We start from the raw sequence: 18,459 nt of genomic DNA on the forward strand, positions 1-18,459 counted from the left end.
AAAGGTTTTTTTTTGCATGATTTTCCATTTGCATAAGTATTCAGACCTGTATTCAGACTCTGTACTTTGTTGAAGCGCCTTTTGGCAGCGATTAAGTTTCTCCCTTCTCTGCAGATGCTCTCAAGCTCTGTGAGGTTGGATGGGGAGCGTTGCTACACAGCTATTTTTAAGTCTCCAGAGATGTACGATCGGGTTCAAGTTTGGGCTCCGACTGGGCCACTCAAGGACATTCAGAGACTTGTCCCGAAGCCACTCCTGCGATGTCTTGGCTGTGTGCTTAGGGTCGTTGTCCTGTTGGAAGGTGAACCTTCATATTTCCCTCGATCCTGACTAGTCTCCCAGTTCCTGCAGCTAAAAAACAACCCCCACCGCATGATGCTGCCACCACCATGCTTCACCGTAGGGATAGTGCCAAGTTTCCTCCAGACGTGACACTTGGCATTCAGGTCAAAGAGTGCAATCTTGGTTTCATTAGACCAGAGAATCTTGTTTTTCATGGTCTGAGAGTTTTTAGTTGCCTTTTGGAAAACTCCAAGCGGGCTGTCATGTGCCTTTTACTGAGGAGTGGCTTCCGTCTGGGCACTCTACCATAAAGGCCTGATTGGTGGAGTGCTGCAGAGATGGTTGTCCTTCTGGAAGATTCTCCCATCTTCACAGAGGAACTTTGGAGCTTTTTCAGAGTGACCAATCGGGTTCTTGTTCACCTCCCTGACCAAGGCCCTTCTCCCCTGATTGCTCAGTCTGGCTGGGCGGCCAGCTCTTGGAAGAGTCTTGGTGGTTCCAAACTTCTTCCATTTAGGAATTAAGGAGGCCACTGTGTTCTTGGGGACCTTCAATGCTGCAGACATTTTTTGGTACCCTTCCCCAGATCTGTGCCTTGACACAATCCTGCCTCGGACCTCTACAGACGATTCCTTCGACCTCATCTCAGGGATGATCAGTGGAAACAAGATGCACCTGTGTTCAATTTCGAGTCTCATAGCACAGGGTCTGAATACTTATGTATTCAAGGTATTTCTTTTTTTTTTTTTGCAAAAAAATCTGAAAACCTGTTTTCGCTTTGTCATTATGATATATTGTATGAAGTTTGAGGACAATTTTTTATTTAATCAATTTTAGAAAAAGGCTGTAACGTCAAGGGGTCTGAATTAGGGATGCACGATATATTGGAATCGGACGATATTATCTAAAAATGCCGGCATCGGCCCAATGTCTAGTTTAACGCCGATGTGCAAAACCGATGTCAAAGCTGACGTGCATACCTGTATAACATAGGTAGATGACATAATGACACCACAAAAAAATATAGCGCTACACGTGCAGCACAGCATTCCTAACCTAGCCCACAATGTCTGCTGTGTGGATCGAGCAGTCAAGTCGAGCATCCATTTAAAAGATTAAGAACATTTCAGCGAGACAACTCAAAGGCGAAATCCATTAACACCAAGCTAATGGTATTCATTGCCCTTGACAATCAACCGTTCTCTGTCGTGGATGATGTTGGCTTCCGCCGATTGGTCGAGCACCGGTACACACTACCAAGTAGACGCTTTTTTTCGGATGTTGCCCTACCGGAGTTACACAGTATTGTGTAATGAGCATCACTGCTATTCGCTTCACGACTGACATTTGGACCAGCGATGTCAGCCCCATGAGCATTATGAGTCTGACAGCACTGTGGGTCAAGGAGGATTTCGTACTGAGGAAAGTCGTATTGCATGCTCAAGAATGTGCTGGTTCTCATACTGCTGCTGCCATTTCAATGGTATTTGAGAACGTGTTTGAAACTTGGAAACATGAACACTCCTAGCAACATTTGAACAACTGACTCGAGAAATAAGCTCAACTGCATCTGCAGCAGACGTGATACCCTGTCATGGCATTGAAATGCCTGCTCAACCAAAATGCCAACACAGACCATCGGGTTAAGTTGGAAAAGTACTCTACCAGAAGCTGTGAACAAGTGATTCGGTGGCATTCTCTCTGGGCCTCAACTGGGTCGCCACCATGCTCGTTGGTAGGTACAAGGACAACTACTTCGATGCAGACAAGAAACAGGGTTTAAGTGAAATGTTAGACAGCTAGACAAGATGGAAACGGACACAGTGATAGTGCGCACCGAGCAAGAGGCCATGGACAGACAGAGCTGAAACTTCACTGCTTATCATGTATGATGAAATTCTGGTTGAGACTGAACAAGTGAACAATGAAACAGCACAGCAAGTAAGTGAAAGAAATAGGTTTTGATTATATTTTACAGGTAATGGGGACATACATAAATGCCAAAAACATTACTTTTTGGTCTGTGTGTGTGTGCTTCAACTTTCTGAATGTACTAGAATGCTTAAAAGGACGGTAAAATTATCATTTTCGTTTTTTGTCAAGGAAGATATCGGTATCGGTGCATCTCTAGTCTGAATACTTTCCGAATGCACTGAGAAGGACGTCTCAATTATCTTTACATCAAACTAGACTCTTCAAACTATCTACTAGATTCACCACCTCTTTATCTGGCTAGCTTCTTTAAACTAAACCAGCCTCTGTAAACTGACACAGCATATTACACGATACTGTTTATGGCACTGTGCCACCGCACAGGCTAAAACGTCTTCATATATTTGCAGGTGATGTCGGAAGTTTACATACACCTTAGCCAAAAAACATTTCAACTCAGTTTTTCACAATTCCTGACATTTTATCCTAGTAAAAATTCCCTGTCTTAGGTCAGTTAGGATCACCACTTTATTTTAAGAATGTGAAATGTCAGAATTATAGTAGAGTGATTTATTTCAGCACATTCGCAGTGGGTCAGAAGTTTACATACACTCAATTAGTATTTGGTAGCATTGCCTTTTAAATTGTTTAACTTGGGTCAAACATTTCGGGTAGCCTTCCACAAGCTTCCCACAAAAGTTGGGTGAATTTTGGCCCATTCCTCCTGACAGAGCTGGTGTAACTGAGTCAGGTTTGTAGGCCTCCTTTCCTGCACACGCTTTTTCAGTTCTGCCCACACATTTTCTATGGGATTGAGGTCAGGGCTTTGTGATGGCCACTCCAATACCTTGACTTTGTTGTCCTTAAGCCATTTTTCAACGACTTTGGAAGTATGCTTGGGGTCATTGTCCATTTGGAAGACACATTTGCGACCAAGCTTTAACTTCCTGATGTCTTGAGATGTTGCTTCAATATATCCACAGTTTTCCTACCTCATGATGCCATCTATTTTGTGAAGTGCACCAGTCCCTCCTGCAGCAAAGCACCCCCACAACATGATGCTGCCACCCCCGTGCTTCACGGTTGGGATGGTGTTCTTCGGCTTGCAAGCATCGCCCTTTTTCCTCCAAACATAACAATGGTCATTATGGCCAAAGAGTTCTATTTTTGTTTCATCAGACCAGAGGACATTTCTCCAAAAAGTACAACTTTTTTACGGCGGTTTTGGAGCAGTGGCTTTTTCCTAGCTGTGCGGCCTTTCAGGTTATGTCGATATAGGACTCGTTTTTCTCTGGATATAGATACTTTTGTACCCGTTTCCTCCAGCATCTTCACAAGGTCCTTTGCTGTTGTTCAGGGATTGATTTGCACTTTTCGCACCAAAGTACGTTCATCTCTAGGAGACAGAACGCGTTTCCTTCCTGAGTGGGATGATGGCTGCGTGGTCCCATGGTATTTATACGTGCGTACTATTGTTTGTACAGATGATCGTGGTACCTTTAGGCGTTTGGAAATTGCTTCTAAGGATGAACCAGACTTGTGGAGGTCTACAATTTTTTCTGAGGTCTTGGCTGATTTCTTTTGATTTTTCCATGATGTCAAGCAAACAGGCAGTGAATTTGATGGTAGGCCTTGAAATACATCCACAGGTACACCTCAAATGATGTCAATTAGCCTATCAGAAGCTTCTAAAGCTATGACATCATTTTCTGGAATTTTCCAAGCTGTGTATAGGCACAGTCAACCGTTCAAAAGACACAGTGGTCCTTGTGGTGAGAGTAGGTAGCAACACATCTGCCACGCTGATCCTCAACACTGGAGCTCCCCAGGGGTGCGTGCTCAGTCCCCTCCTGTACTCCCTGTTCACCCACGACTGCATGGCCAGGCACGACTCCAACACCATCGTTAAGTTTGCATACGACACAACAGTGGTAGGCTTGATCACCGACAATGACGAGACAGCCTGTAGGGAGGAGGTCAGACACCTGGCCGGGTGGTGCCAGAATAACAACCTATCCCTCAATGTAACCAAGACTAAGGAGATGATTGTGTACTACAAGAAAAGGAGGACCGAGCACGCCCCCATTCTCATCGCAGGTTGAGAGCTTCAAGTTCCTTGGTGTCCACATCAACAACCAACTAGAATGGTCCAAACACACCAAGACAGTTGTGAAGAGGGCACGACAAAGCCTATTCCCCCTCAGGAAACTAAAAAGATTTGTCATGGGTCCTCAGATCCTCAAAAGGTTCTACAGCTGCAACATCGAGAGCATCCTGACTGGTTGTATCACTGCCTGGTACAGCAATTGCTCGCAAAGCACTACAGAGGGTACATCACTGGGGCTAAGCTGCCTGCCATCCAGGACCTCAACACCAGGCGGTGTCAGAGGAAGGCCCTAAAAATTGTCCAAGACCCCAGCCACCCCAGTCATAGACTGTTCTCTCTACTACCGCATGGCAGGCGGTACCGGAGTGCCAAGTCTAGGACAAAAAGGCTTCTCAACCGTTTTTACTCCCAAGCCATAAGACTCCTGAACAGGTAATCAAATGGCTACCTGGATTATTTGCATTGTGTGCCCCCCCAACCCCTCTTTTTTGCTGCTGCTACTCTCTGTTTATCATATATGCATAGTCACTTTAACTATACATTCATGTACATACTGCCTCAATTGGGCCGACCAACCAGTGCTCCCGCACATTGGCTAACCGGGCTATCTGCATTGTGTCCCACCCACCACCTGCCAATCCCTCTTTTACGCTACTGCTACTCTCTGTTCATCATATATGCATAGTCAATTTAACCATATCTACATGTACATACTACCTCAATCAGCCTGACTAACCGATATCTGTATGTAGCCTTGCTACTTTCATAGCCTCGCTGCTGTATATAGCCTGTCTTTTTACTGTTGTTTTATTTCTTAACTTACCTATTGTTCACCTAATACCTTTTTTGCACCATTGGTTAGAGTCTATAAGTAAGCATTTCACTGTAAGGTCTACACCTGTTGTATTCGGAGCACGTGACAAATAAACTTTGATTTGATTTCAACTTAGTGTATGTAAACTTCTGACCCACTGGAATTGTGATACAGTGAAATAATCTGTCTGTAAACAATTGTTGGAAAAATGACTTGTCATGCACAGTGTAGATGTCCTAACCGACTTGCCAAAATTATAGTTTGTCAACAAGAAATTTGTGGAGTGGTTGAAAAATGAGTCCAACCTAAGTGTATGTAAACTTCCAACTGTAACTGCCAAAATAAAGAAAACACTTGAGTAAATGAGGGATACGAAGTATATTTTAAGCAGGTGCGGTTTTCTGAGTTAATTAACCATGTATAAAAATACCCAGTTACCCATTATTTTGGCTACCATGGCTAGAAGAAGCAATCTTAGTGGCTTTGAAATTATTATTTTTATTTTATTTAACCTTTTATTTAACTAGGCAGGTCAGTTAAGAACAAATTCTTATTTACAATGAGAGCCTAGGAAGATGCACTTGACATTTGTTGTATATCTTTAGCTGGTAAATCTATCTTGTCCCCTATAGAGCTGTGAGCTGTAATCAGGGCATAACATTTGTGGTCCACCATCCATTGTTGCAGGTAGATTTTAAAAATCTACCAGCCACTCAGATTTTTTACCAGCCAAATTATGTTTTTGCCGCAAAGATTGCAACAACAAAAAATAAACTGTGTAAACTTTATCATGTTTCTAAAACAAATTTTTCTAGTAAGAAGTAACTAATGTGGTATATTGAATAATTACATATTTTGTTTTTGACCAAAATATCATAGATGAGACAAATTTTCATCTGCCCCTTTAAGGGCGGGAGGTTACGGTGGTAGTGCAACTCGAGTCGCTCATGTTTGTGCCTGTAAGATTGTGTCTTGACTAGTAGAAGTGTTTGTTTTTTTTCCCTAGCAGTTGAAACTCAGATATAGAAAAACAACATAACTTGTGAACAAAACAATGTAAATAGCCAAGAAACACAAGGACAAAACCTGGCTTTAGTTTCAAGTAAATTAGACCAACTTTTATGCCTATGCGCAGGGCTTCTAAAAATGGATCTTTCACTCAGCTCTTCACATGCGCACAGCCCCCAGTCAGGCAGTGTTGCAGCGCGACATGGAATAGGCTATGCAGGATTTGTAATTATTTGACTTTGTGCGATTCAATTAGCAGCTATGAATCAAAACAGCAACTGCAGCATTTATTTTACTATAAATGTGATCATACTTGACTTTTTATTCACAAATGCGAGTGACATGCTCGTAAAGCTCACCGTGAAGCCCTCACCACCTACCAACGTGACTGGTGAAATATAAGTCTTGCCCGCCAATGCCAAAATATACCCGCAGGTGTTATATAGTGTTAATGCTTGTGTTGCTCATGGGATAACGTTGGCTGAGCAGGATTTCAGTGGGAGGGTTGACAAGAGCATGAGATTCCTGTTCAATCAGCTACCTAATTGGATAAAGATAATACGGATATGAGAGAGTCAAATGGTGTGTGGTCCATATTTGATTTCTTCTTTTCCAATCTCGACACATTTTCTCTTCTCTGCCTCCCGTAGCCGCTTGGCTAGTTGTTTCCTTGACTTCTTTAATTTGTCATTTTAGACCTGCTGGCTGGGTAATACATGTCATTTCAAATCAAAGAGATCACAGGGTTGTCAATATCTGGTTTAATAGTGATACTGTACATTAGAATGCCGCTAGTCACTGAAATGTGTCCCCTTCCAGTGATCCATGGTAAATATGGCAATTAAAACATGTATACACATAGAGATGAACCCCTTCCAGTGATCCATGGTAAATATGGCAATTAAAACATGTATACACATAGAGATGAACCCCTTCCAGTGATCCATGGTAAATATGGCAATTAAAACATGTATACACATAGAGATGAACCCCTTCCAGTGATCCATGGTAAATATGGCAATTAAAACATGTATACACATAGAGATGAACCCCTTCCAGTGATCCATGGTAAATATGGCAATTAAAACATGTATACACATAGAGATGAACCCCTTCCAGTGATCCATGGTAAATATGGCAATTAAAACATGTATACTCACAGAGATGGATCCCTGGAGACTCGTCAACAGAAGATAGAGAAATCAATTTGAGGAAAGCGTTGCTAGATTTGTGGCCATTGTGGAATGATTGTGTGTGCTGCCAACTTGCCATGTTCGGCAGACTTCTGCAAGCCATCAGTTAACCCCAGAGCCCCATTCACTGTCCAAGCTGTCACCAAGCATTATGTATTAAAGCTTTTTCGGTTACTGTACCAACAACTGTCCCTTCATCTAGGACCACTGAGTCAGGCTTCATCTAGGACCACTGAAACAGGGTGTCGTAACCATTTTAATAGAAAATGGAGATACACACCACTCACTGTGTGAATGTCAGTCATGAACAGAGGCCGTTTTGACATCCAATTATGTTTGGTTCTTACTCATGAAATGAACACATATTAATATGTACTGTATGTCTCTGCTCGATCTGATCGGATTCTATATCTGATTGCACATTACAACATACCCCCTCTATCTATTCAGGGCTTGTATATGTGATGTTGACCTCTCCTTAACAGTGTTTTATAGTGGTCTTGCCTGAGGAGAAAGCGTGTTTGTATGTGTGTGTGCGCGTCTGTCTGTTTGCGTGAGTGTGTGACATGATTGTCAGTGACGGCTTTTCTCATTTTTATAATTGACACTAGATGGAGACCTCACCGCAAGATGACAGAGGGAGCGAGGAGAGTGCTGATCAAGTCAATGTAAGTGGAAAAGAGATGAGAGAGTGACCCTCTCCATCCCTCTCTATTACCCATATCTCTTTCTCTGTTCCTCACTCTCTTCCAGTGACATGACAGAGCACCTTGTCGGCTCAGAGATTCTAACCAGCGACCTTTCGATTACTGGCCCAACGCTCTTAACCGCTAGGCTACCTGCCGCCCCACACGCATGTCTGTTTAAATAAGAATGTGAATGTTAGACAGTGACGGCTTTTCTCATTTTTATAATTGACTCTAGCTGGAGACCTCACCGCGAGATGACAAAGGGAGCGAGGAAAGTGCTGATCAAGTCAATGTAAGTGGAAAAGAGATGTGACCCTCTGAATCCCTCTCCTTCTCCCTGTATCTCTTTCTCTGTTCCTCACTTTCTCTCCTCTTCCAGTGACATGACAGATCATTACAGACCAATCCAGTGCAGGAGGACTTTATTTGTCGCAGGATAAATCAACCCGACACAACTGGGTTAGGAAATCAAGAGCTTGTCTCATCACACACACAGAATAAAATAGTGAGGACAAGCCAAATAAGAAAGGCCACCACGACTGTGACGATAGGTCAGCGCCCACTAGGGTTGCCAACTTTCTCACTACCAAATAAGGGACAGTGTATATTCATATTCTTTTTCAATTGGAAAGGCAAAACATTTTTATATTCCATTTAGTCTATAGCTTTACTAAAACTGTATCATAATGTAAACTTATGTGAATAAACCTCAAAATAAATTATCAAAGAAATCACAATTTGAACCTTTACAGCAAAAAATAATAATAATAATTTCAAATGGAAAAGAGGCTTCACTTGCCGTCACGAAGAATGCACCGATATTGCTACAGTAGCACCTTTAGCTAGTGTGGCCTTCTTGTGCATTTCTGTGGATGCATGCTGAGTTAGGTCATTCTCCCCTCCATGGCCAATTGAGAATTCCCAACGGTATAAAGTACAGAAAGATTTCATTGAGTCACCACTGACGGGCTTAACCCATGTATTTTTTGCTTCCCATTGTTTGTTGTAGCTGCACAGTCTTTTCTTTTTTTGCAGGTTTATCCATATTTCCTTGATATGCCAAACCGACCGAACAACAACAGAAATGATTTTGCAGGAATTGGCGCGTTGACACTATACTGTGATTGGATGAATATACAGGACAAGGGAGGTCCTGTATGGGACAAACCAATTTAGCCCACTATAAGGGACATCCCGGCTAATACGGGACAGTTGGCAACCCTAGCGCCCACACACATACCCGACCCTCCCTCCTCCAACCTGTCAGAGGCCCACAGTAAACAACAGCTTCATCATTAGCATCGCTAACACTGCCATCTCTCTCCCTCCTCCCTCTGGTAGAACTATTACCATCTCCTCTCTGAAAGATCTCCCTGCCTTTGACTCCCCTCTTCTTCCACAGCATCTGTCTGTTGTTGTGTGGTGCGTCATCATGGCTGCTGAGCACTGATTGCTTGTGTGTGGGCAGGCGGGCGTCATCTACCAGTCTGTGTTTTCTCCTCTTGTCCTGTAGGAGGCGACAGCATTAGAAGTGGTTTCCTGCAGTCAGGAGAAGGAGAGTCTGCCCCCAGAGAAGATTCCCTCTAGTCCTGTTTACTCTGAGAGAGAGGCCTTGCTAGTTGGTAAGTTCAGCTAAAATTACAATAACCTTACTTCAACATTATAATAATGTTGTGCTAACCTAACTATAGAGGAGTAGATCCCCCCCAGTCCAGTCCACTCTGAGAGAGAGGCCCAGCTAGTGGGTACATTCACCTAACATAACTATAACGTTACTAGGCTTATAACAGTAGTATGACGTTATGTTACCCTAACATTAGTACAGGAGAAGATTCCCCCAAGTCCTGTCAACTCCTTGGGAGAAGCCCTGCATGTTGGTACGTACAACACGCAGGGCTTCGTACGTACAGAGGAGAACATTCCCCTTGCGCTGTCCACCCTGGCAGAGAGGCTCTGATTGTTGCTTCACTTTTTGCTAATTAAACAGGTTATTTTTAGAGAAACTTTCATCAACCTCAATCATTAAGCAGGTTATTTGTGGAAAGCCTGGTTTTCCTCCCCAGTTTATTCCCAGTTCTCTGGGCAGGTTCACACGTTTTAATTGGCTGGTTGACTGAGGCCTTCAGCACCTCTACTGTTTCTAATCACCACAGCCTTCTGGCACATTCTCCATTTCAGTAGAGCGTACTTTCACAGGGAATGGCTGGTCCTGGATCAAAAAGACTTTCTGAAATTGAGGTCTTGTGGAGTTACGTGTAGGCCTATGCCAGATGGCAAGATGCACACTATTGTGTGTCAGTGGGAGTTACCTGTCCTGTCCCACAGTGGTGTCATGCCAGAATGATCATATGATTGGCTCAGAGGTAGTTGGGGCGTTCCGCTCCCTCTCTCCATGCCGGCCCACTCTGACCACTCAGCAGCGATGGCTGGTGAGGATTCTGGGTGTTCTCTCTGCCAGAATCGCTCTACATGACGTTTTGTTTGAAGATTAATTGAAGGTAGCACCACAGCGAAAACGGGACATTGGCTCCTAAGTGAACTCATGAAGAAAGAAAGGTCTGCATCTTTAACTGCTTTATCCCCCTCTAGAGCAGGTAGAGTCAGCTATATGTTAGCTGTAGGTTAGCTATAACTGCTTTATCCCTTCTAGAGCAGGTAGAGTCAGCTATATGTTAGCTGTAGGTTAGCTATAACTGCTTTATCCCTTCTAGAGCAGGTAGAGTCAGCTATATGTTAGCTGTAGGTTAGCTATAACTGCTTTATCCCTTCTAGAGCAGGTAGAGTCAGCTATATGTTAGCTGTAGGTTAGCTATAACTGCTTTATCCCTTCTAGAGCAGGTAGAGTCAGCTATATGTTAGCTGTAGGTTAGCTATAACTGCTTTATCCCTTCTAGAGCAGGTAGAGTCAGCTATATGTTAGCTGTAGGTTAGCTATAACTGCTTTATCCCTTCTAGAGCAGGTAGAGTCAGCTATATGTTAGCTGTAGGTTAGCTATAACTGCTTTATCCCTTCTAGAGCAGGGGTTCCAACCTAGGGTTCACGATGCATAACTCTGCCATGCTTTAAGGCTAGAAACAAGCAGTAAAATGCCTGAGGAAGACGCGACTGATTCATATGGGGATATAAATTGGACTTTGCTTTTTCCTGTGTTTTCTGAGCTGACTCCTCAGTGTACTATAATATATTATTACACAGGGGTTCAGGATTATCAGTAGTGGATGATCTGATAACAGATGTTATCGTTGAAATTGATGAGAGAGAAAAACATGCTGGTGGTGTGTGTGAAGCCCCATGGTGCTCTGATCAGAGAAGCTTTAATGTAGAAAGCAGTGTCGAAGTCCTCATTAAACACTTACCTTAATCTGGACTGTTCAAACACAAGAGTCTTTGGGGAAGACACACACTTGAAGAGTCCAGATGCATTTCATCAGTCAGACAGCATGAGTTGACTAGTGGTCTCTTGAATGTGAGCTTCTCGCTGGCTTTCATTTTGGATAGATGGGTAAATCAACACTGACTGAATTGAGGTGTTTGTACATATGATTGTAGGGTTGTAGTTATAGAGAATTAAACTACATGTTAATATGGTATTCCAGTTTGATTGACAGCTGTATTGATGTCTCTGTTTGTCCTTCCTCAGGGATCATCTCTACGTTCCTCCATGTCCACCCGTTTGGAGCCAGCATCGAATACATCTTCTCTTACCTACAGCAGCTGGGCACCAAGGTACTGCTGGCACACACACACATACTGTAATGGTTTTGACTTGAGGTTATTGTTTGTAGGGGTGCCAGGTAGGTCGTACCTACCAGAGAAAATATTGATTTCTCCCTTTTGTTTGTGAGGGAATGAGTCCCATCTGGTCTGTCAAGTCTACACCAAAACAAAGGACAAACACATAACCCAACACGGTGTAAAACAAATGAAATACCGGTTGGAAAACGTTGTAGTCAGTCAAATCCATCAACAGATCTCCACCGAAGTCCACGGAGAAACAGTGGAGACCAACTGAGATGAGTAGTTCGAAGGAAGAAATGAGTGGATCCTGGTTATTCTGAGACACGGCTACAAAGCACACTTTATAAATAGACCAAAACAAACGGAGTGGAGGAGCTTCGGGAAACGAGGGTTGAACACTTCCTCATTCGTTCCACCGTCACAACCCTTGTTTTTGCAGAGCTGATGCTGGCTATTTAATAGGGAGTTAAAGGGGAAGCACAGACGGTTCAGACAAATTCAGGGCCATCACCACACACACACAACACACACACAACACAGCCAGTTCAGCAATAGAGCCGTCCTGGCACCACACACCCAGCACAAACATGGGCTAAGCATCCCTACTGCGCTGACATATGGGCCCGATGTATGCCAGGGCCCCACAATGCAGTTGGAGCCCCCTGGTGCAAGCAGCCTCCCCCTAATGCAATTTGAATCATCCCCTTGTGACAGCAGAGCCCCATCGTGCAGCAAGAGTTTCCTCATGCAGCCAGATCCTGCTCATCTAATTTGATCCCCCTGGTGCAGGCAGGGCCTTCATGATGCTGAGGCTCGGGTTAGAGTTGGCGTTAATGAAAAGACAAGTCCCACTCTCCACTCGGTGTAGCTACCATAGACATTAATATAGGATATTTCTCTGTATCTCACTTAGCTACAGTACTATATACATGAATATAGGATATCTCTGAATCTCCCATAGCTACATTACGATAGACATGAATATAGGATATCTCTGTATCTCCCAGTGCTCTTGTGGAAGTGTCCCAGTGTGATTTCCCTGGACACTGAGACCTGTTACATCTGGATCCTTCCTGTCTCTCCCTGACGAAGCAGAGCGGTTTTATTTATTCTGACACTTCGCTAAAACACCCGTCTCCACATGTCGGGCTCCTCTGGGGCCTTTCTGGGTTCTCAGCACTCCTCTGCTCTCGACTGTCAGATTGATTCTGTTCTTTTCTCTCCTCCACATATGACCACTACACTCACTGACACCTCCGCAAGGAGGCCTTCAGATGTACTATATGGCCACTTTTACTACTACCTCCATGATGAGGACCTCAGACATGACTACTCTTACTGCTACCTCCATGAGGAGGACCTCAGACATGACTACTCTTACTACTACCTCCATGAGGAGGACCTCAGACATGACTACTCTTACTGCTACCTCCATGAGGCCCTCAGACATGACTACTCTTACTACTACTACCTCCATGAGGAGGACCTCAGACATGACTACTCTTACTACTACCTCCATGAGGAGGACCTCAGACATGACTACTCTTACTACTACCTCCATGAGGAGGACCTCAGACATGACTACTCTTACTACTACCTCCATGAGGAGGACCTCAGACATGACTACTCTTACTACTACCTCCATGAGGAGGACCTCAGACATGACTACTCTTACTGCTACCTCCATGAGGAGGCCCTCAGACATGACTACTCTTACTACTACCTCCATAAGGAGGACCTCAGTCATGACTACTCTTACTGCTACCTCCATGAGGAGGACCTCAGACATGACTACTCTCACTACTACCTCCATGAGGAGGCCCTCTTATATATTGTTTGACCACTCTCACCACCAGCTCATTAAAACCTCTCTGCACTCATCAACACACTGACTCATTCCTTTTTTCTCCGTTTGGGTTTTCCATTAAGGTCTGAGGGTGTGTTTGTTCCCACGCTGCTTCTCTGTAACCCCACACAACAAGTCCACAGAGCTTTGTCAACCGTCATGGCTGGATTCTCCACTAACTACATTACTCTCTACTTATCTACTGTGTTCATGATTCACTACGACATTGTTAAAGATGATACACCATTGACATCTTCATGATAGTGTTTAATACATACCGACAGGGTTTTACCCATCTGTTTCTTACAAAATGTTTAATCTCTGTATACAATGATGCAGTGCTTCCTGCTGTCGTTGTTTTGTGTAATCTCACCTTTTGAAAGTGATGCTATATCCTAATGTGATGCGATTGCATATGTAGGTGTGTGTTTGTGATGATTATTGTGTTGGCGTTTGTCACTCAGATCAGTTCTTCTGAGATGTGGGGCTCTGAGTTTGTAGGATTGTGTATCAAATCTGTGTGTTATGTTTGTATTGTGATTGTATCTGTGGATGTGTGTCAGTGTATGTATCAAATCTGTGTATTTATAGAGTGTGTGTGTGTGTTTCAGATAAACACCGGAGAGGTGGGGGCTCTACTGGGTCGGCTGCCCAGTACCTTCAGACAGGAGCTGACAGGAGTGGGTGCCAGCCTGGAGAAACGCTGGAAGTTCTGTGGTTTCGAGGGAATCAAGACCACATAGAACATTACAGAGACACAGCGGATATCACAGGAGAAACAGCATAGAGATCTGACGGTCTTATGAGGATATTGTTTTATGGGGACCGGCACTGGTCCCTTGGCTGTTGCTCTCCAGTCCCTGTGATGGTTAATTGATCTTGATTTAGTCAGTTCTTAAGTGCTAGTTATAATGTAAACAGTTTGCTGGTCCCTGTCACAAATAAGGTTGAGAAACACTGGCATAGAACTCTTGACTGTATTATGAAGACACAGAAGTAAAAACATAGAACTCAGACTGTCCGTCACATGAGCGGGTCGGACCGTTCTCAGATCCTCTAATTGGTTAACTCTGCTGTCACTCAGCCAGGACTACTACCCAGGGAGGTTATCAGGGTCTGCTGAACACTGTCAACCTCCAACCCCTCTGGCCTCTCACACTCTTTTCTTTCCTTGTTTGTACAATTCTATGAGTAAAAATGAATATATTTCTTCATTTTCTGTAAAGGCTGTTGAAGGAATACTTCTGGGTTTTGGCAACGAAACCCTTTCTCTACTTCACCAGAGTCAGATGAACTTGTGGATACCATTTTTATGTCTCTGCGTGCAGTTTGAAGGCATTTTCTAACTGATGCTAGCGTAATGATTGGAAGGCTATGGGTATCTGCTAGCTAGCATGCTAGCAGATACCCATAGCCTTCTAGTCATTGCGCTAGCTAGAGGTAGTTAGTTAGAGGTAGTTTTGTGAGCCAATGCTAACTTCCTTCATACTGGACTCGGAGATATAAAACTGGTATCCACAAGTTCATCTGACTCTGGGGATGTACATAAAGGGTCTCATTGCCAAAATCCTGAAGTATCCCTGTAACAGTTGCATAGATTGATTTGTTTTCCTACTCTGTAAATGCTTGGATGATATTTTTAAATAAAAAATCAAAGCAATCTGAAGAATTGAGAATAGAGTTGTATTGAATAGAGTTATGCTCGCTGGCACTTAGGTAGGTTGCTTGTATATGATGTGTGTAGATGCTGTATGTAGCATGAGTGGGATCAAACTGCTAATCCAGTCAAGGATGGTCCCCAGCCACATGAGGAGCCCATGATAGGTACACTCACACATACACACTGCTCCTGCACAGCCATGCCTGGAGAGATGCCTGAGACCTTTTGTGATGCTGGTTTTGTTATCTCTTAGCGCTGCCCAAGGCCTGTCATTAAACCTTACCTAAGGGCATTTAGAACCATCAAAATAACATTATTGCCTGTGCTCTTGTGCCTGGGTAAAGGCAAAGCTGAAACACGCTGTGGGGGGTCATCTTAATGAAGCATCATTATCTAATTATAGAGGCGTGTGTGCATCTGTCTCGGTGAGCATGCGTACATGTACTGGTTGTGTATTTAAGGCTGTTTTACAACAGAACAGATGTTGGTCTCCCCTCCAGTTTCCCCTCCTTCCAGGTTGAATCCTGGCTGCCAGGACCGGAGGTCCTTCCCAAAAGCCTGCTGGAGCGTTCCTAATGCGCCTCCGTCTGGCAATTTGTTGGCGTACTCTTTACTAGTTGCTCGGGGAAACCGAAGGTTTATTACACATGATTTGCTTTCCTCAGACTCTGCCATCTCCTAACGCCTTGTGTATGAAACATTAAGTCCACGCGCTTGTCAGAACACCATCCGTCCTTCCTGAATTAATGATAAGTATCGAGTTGGTTTTCCCCTTGCAAGGCTCCCTTCTATGCATATGAATTTGCCTTGGCATGTGTTATTAACATGGGGTCCAAAGGGGAAGAGAGCGGAGAGAACACACATGGCAGAACCATAGAGCTGAGTGGAGATGTGTGTACTGTATTGTATATAGATCTGCAATGCATTCGGAAAGTATCCCTTGACTTTTTCCACATTTTGTTATGTTACAGCCTCGTTCTAAAATTGATTAAGTCGTTTTTTTTCCCTCATCAATCTGCACACACTAACCCATACAAAGCAAAACATTTTTGCAAATGTAAAAAAAAAAAAAAAAAATCACATTTCCATAAGTATTCAGACCCTTTACTAAGTACTTTGTTGAAGCACCTTTGGCAACGATTACAGCCTCGAGTCTTCTTGGGTATGACTACAAGCTTGGCACACCTGGATTTGGGAAGTTTCTCCCATTCTTCTCCGCAGATCCTCTCGAGCTCTGTCAGGTTGGATGGGGAACATCGCTGCACAGCTATTTTCAGGTCTCTCCAGAGATGTTTCATCGGGTTCAAGTCCGGGCTCTGGCTGTGCCACTCAAGGACATTCAGAGACTTGTCCCGAAGCCACTCCTGCGCTGTCTTGGCTGTGTGCTTAGGGTCGTTGTCCTGTTGGAAGGTGAACCTTCGCCCCAGTCTGAAGTTGTGAGCGCTCCGGAGCAGGTTTTCATCAAGGATCTCTGTACTTCGCTCCGTTCATCTTTGCCTTGAACCTGACTAGTCTCCCAATCCCTGCCGCTGAAAAACATCCCCACAGCATGATGCTGCCACCACCATGCTTCACCGTAAGGATGGTGCCAGGTTTCCTCCAGACATGACGCTTGGCATTCAGGCCAAAGAGCTCAATCTTGGTTTCATCAGACCAGAGAATCTTGTTTCTCATGGTCTGAGAGTCTTTAGGTGCCTTTTGGCAAACTCCAAGCTGGCTGTCATGTGCCTTTTACTGAGGAGTAGCTTCCGTTTGGCCACTCTACCAATTGCTCAGTTTGGCTGGACTGCAAGTTTTCAAGGATGATCAATGGAAACAGGATGCACCTGAGCTCAATTTCGAGTCTCATAGCAAAGGCGCTGAATACTTATGTTAATAAGGTATTCGTTTTTTTATTTGTAATAGATTTCTAAAAACGTGTTTACACTTTGTCATTATGAGGTATTGTGTGTAGATTGATGAGGAAAAATAATAATTGAATCCATTTTAGAATAAGGCTGTAATGTAACAAAATGTGGAAGAACTCAAGGTCTGAATACTTTCCGAATGCACTGTATATAGTCCTCTTCTAATACTTAGGTTTTGTCTGACAACAAAGAGCATGGTGGTTCTAGTGATGAAGTTGGGCTCGCACACTCAACTGCTTCAACACGTTCCTTTTTCAGGTTGGTTAAATACACAGTTATTTCCATGCTTGGAATGGTTCATGTTTGGCATTCAGACACAGTGATACTTTGAGTCAGATTCTCTCATGGACTCACCAAAAGGCCCAGGGAACAAAACGTGGACCCCCACCTTTCAAACACTTATCTCTGTCATAACAGGCCAGCCCCATTTGACAAATGAGAGTGCACTTCACAGCATGACTCTTCACTCTAGTCTCCTACAGGCACCGATGATCATACTGCCAGTTTCTATCCTCACTGAAGTTGCTGTGTTCTTTCTGTCAAGTCCAATCTCCCCATCGACTTGATGCCTCTGTAGAGTTAGATGGGAGTCATTCATAATTCATCTGTTCTTCAGACTTGAGAGTTTTTTGGCATGTGAAGTTTTCAGTGCGTCACACAAAGAATGTAAACACAGCCTAATTAAATCGGCCCGCAGTCCCCGGTGGATTATTTCCATTTGGTGTTGTCTTCCCATCGCCGCACCGGGGAGAGTTCCTCATTAATTCAATCCAAGGTGGATTCAAAATTCAAGCGAAAGCTATTCAAGGGTGTGATTCACCGTGCCAGCGAAAGCCGATGCGCACATTTCCCCTATTTGGAAGATGAATCTACAGAAGATGTTCGGAGGGTGTCCTTGAGCATCTGCCCTCATTCTGCTCAAGTTGTTTGGAAGAACAAAAAATAGGAGCCTGCATCTCAAAGGCTGTAAGTGGGAAGGGCACAAGTGGAGAGCCTGTATCTCAGAGGCTTTAAGTAGGAAGGGCACCAGTGGAGAGTTTGTATCTCAGAGGCTTTAAGTAGGAAAGGCACCAGTGGAGAGTTTGTATCTGAGGCTTTAAGTAGGAAGGGCACAAGTGGAGAGCCTGTATCTCAGAGGCTTTAAGTAGGAAGGGCACCAGTGGAGAGTTTGTATCTGAGGCTTTAAGTAGGAAAGGCACCAGTGAAGAGTTTGTATCTCAGAGGCTTTAAGTAGGAAAGGCACCAGTGGAGAGTTTGTATCTGAGGCTTTAAGTAGGAAGGG

The 18,459-nt window shown here is 43.9% G+C and overlaps 1 protein-coding gene and 1 non-coding gene across 5 annotated transcripts in view; both read left to right on the forward strand.

Annotated features, from left to right (window-relative positions):
- Positions 1-15,279, forward strand: part of LOC129858186 (ecto-NOX disulfide-thiol exchanger 2-like) — a 321,149-nt gene extending 305,870 nt beyond the window's left edge. For all 4 annotated transcript variants that reach the window (XM_055927213.1, XM_055927216.1, XM_055927214.1 and 1 more), the window contains 5 exons: positions 7,948-8,004; positions 8,261-8,317; positions 9,539-9,647; positions 11,667-11,752; positions 14,222-15,279. In XM_055927213.1, the coding sequence (XP_055783188.1) occupies positions 7,948-8,004; positions 8,261-8,317; positions 9,539-9,647; positions 11,667-11,752; positions 14,222-14,353 (441 nt within the window). In that variant the 3' untranslated portion in view covers positions 14,354-15,279. The remainder of the gene's footprint in view (positions 1-7,947; positions 8,005-8,260; positions 8,318-9,538; positions 9,648-11,666; positions 11,753-14,221) is intronic.
- Positions 1,041-1,106, forward strand: LOC129858744 (small Cajal body-specific RNA ncR26). Its single transcript, XR_008760096.1, has one exon. It is a non-coding gene; the product is annotated as a small Cajal body-specific RNA ncR26 (non-coding RNA).
- Positions 15,280-18,459: the final 3,180 nt, after the last annotated feature.

Source organism: Salvelinus fontinalis, chromosome 6 (assembly GCF_029448725.1).
Source record: "Salvelinus fontinalis isolate EN_2023a chromosome 6, ASM2944872v1, whole genome shotgun sequence".
NCBI lineage: Eukaryota > Metazoa > Chordata > Actinopteri > Salmoniformes > Salmonidae > Salvelinus > Salvelinus fontinalis.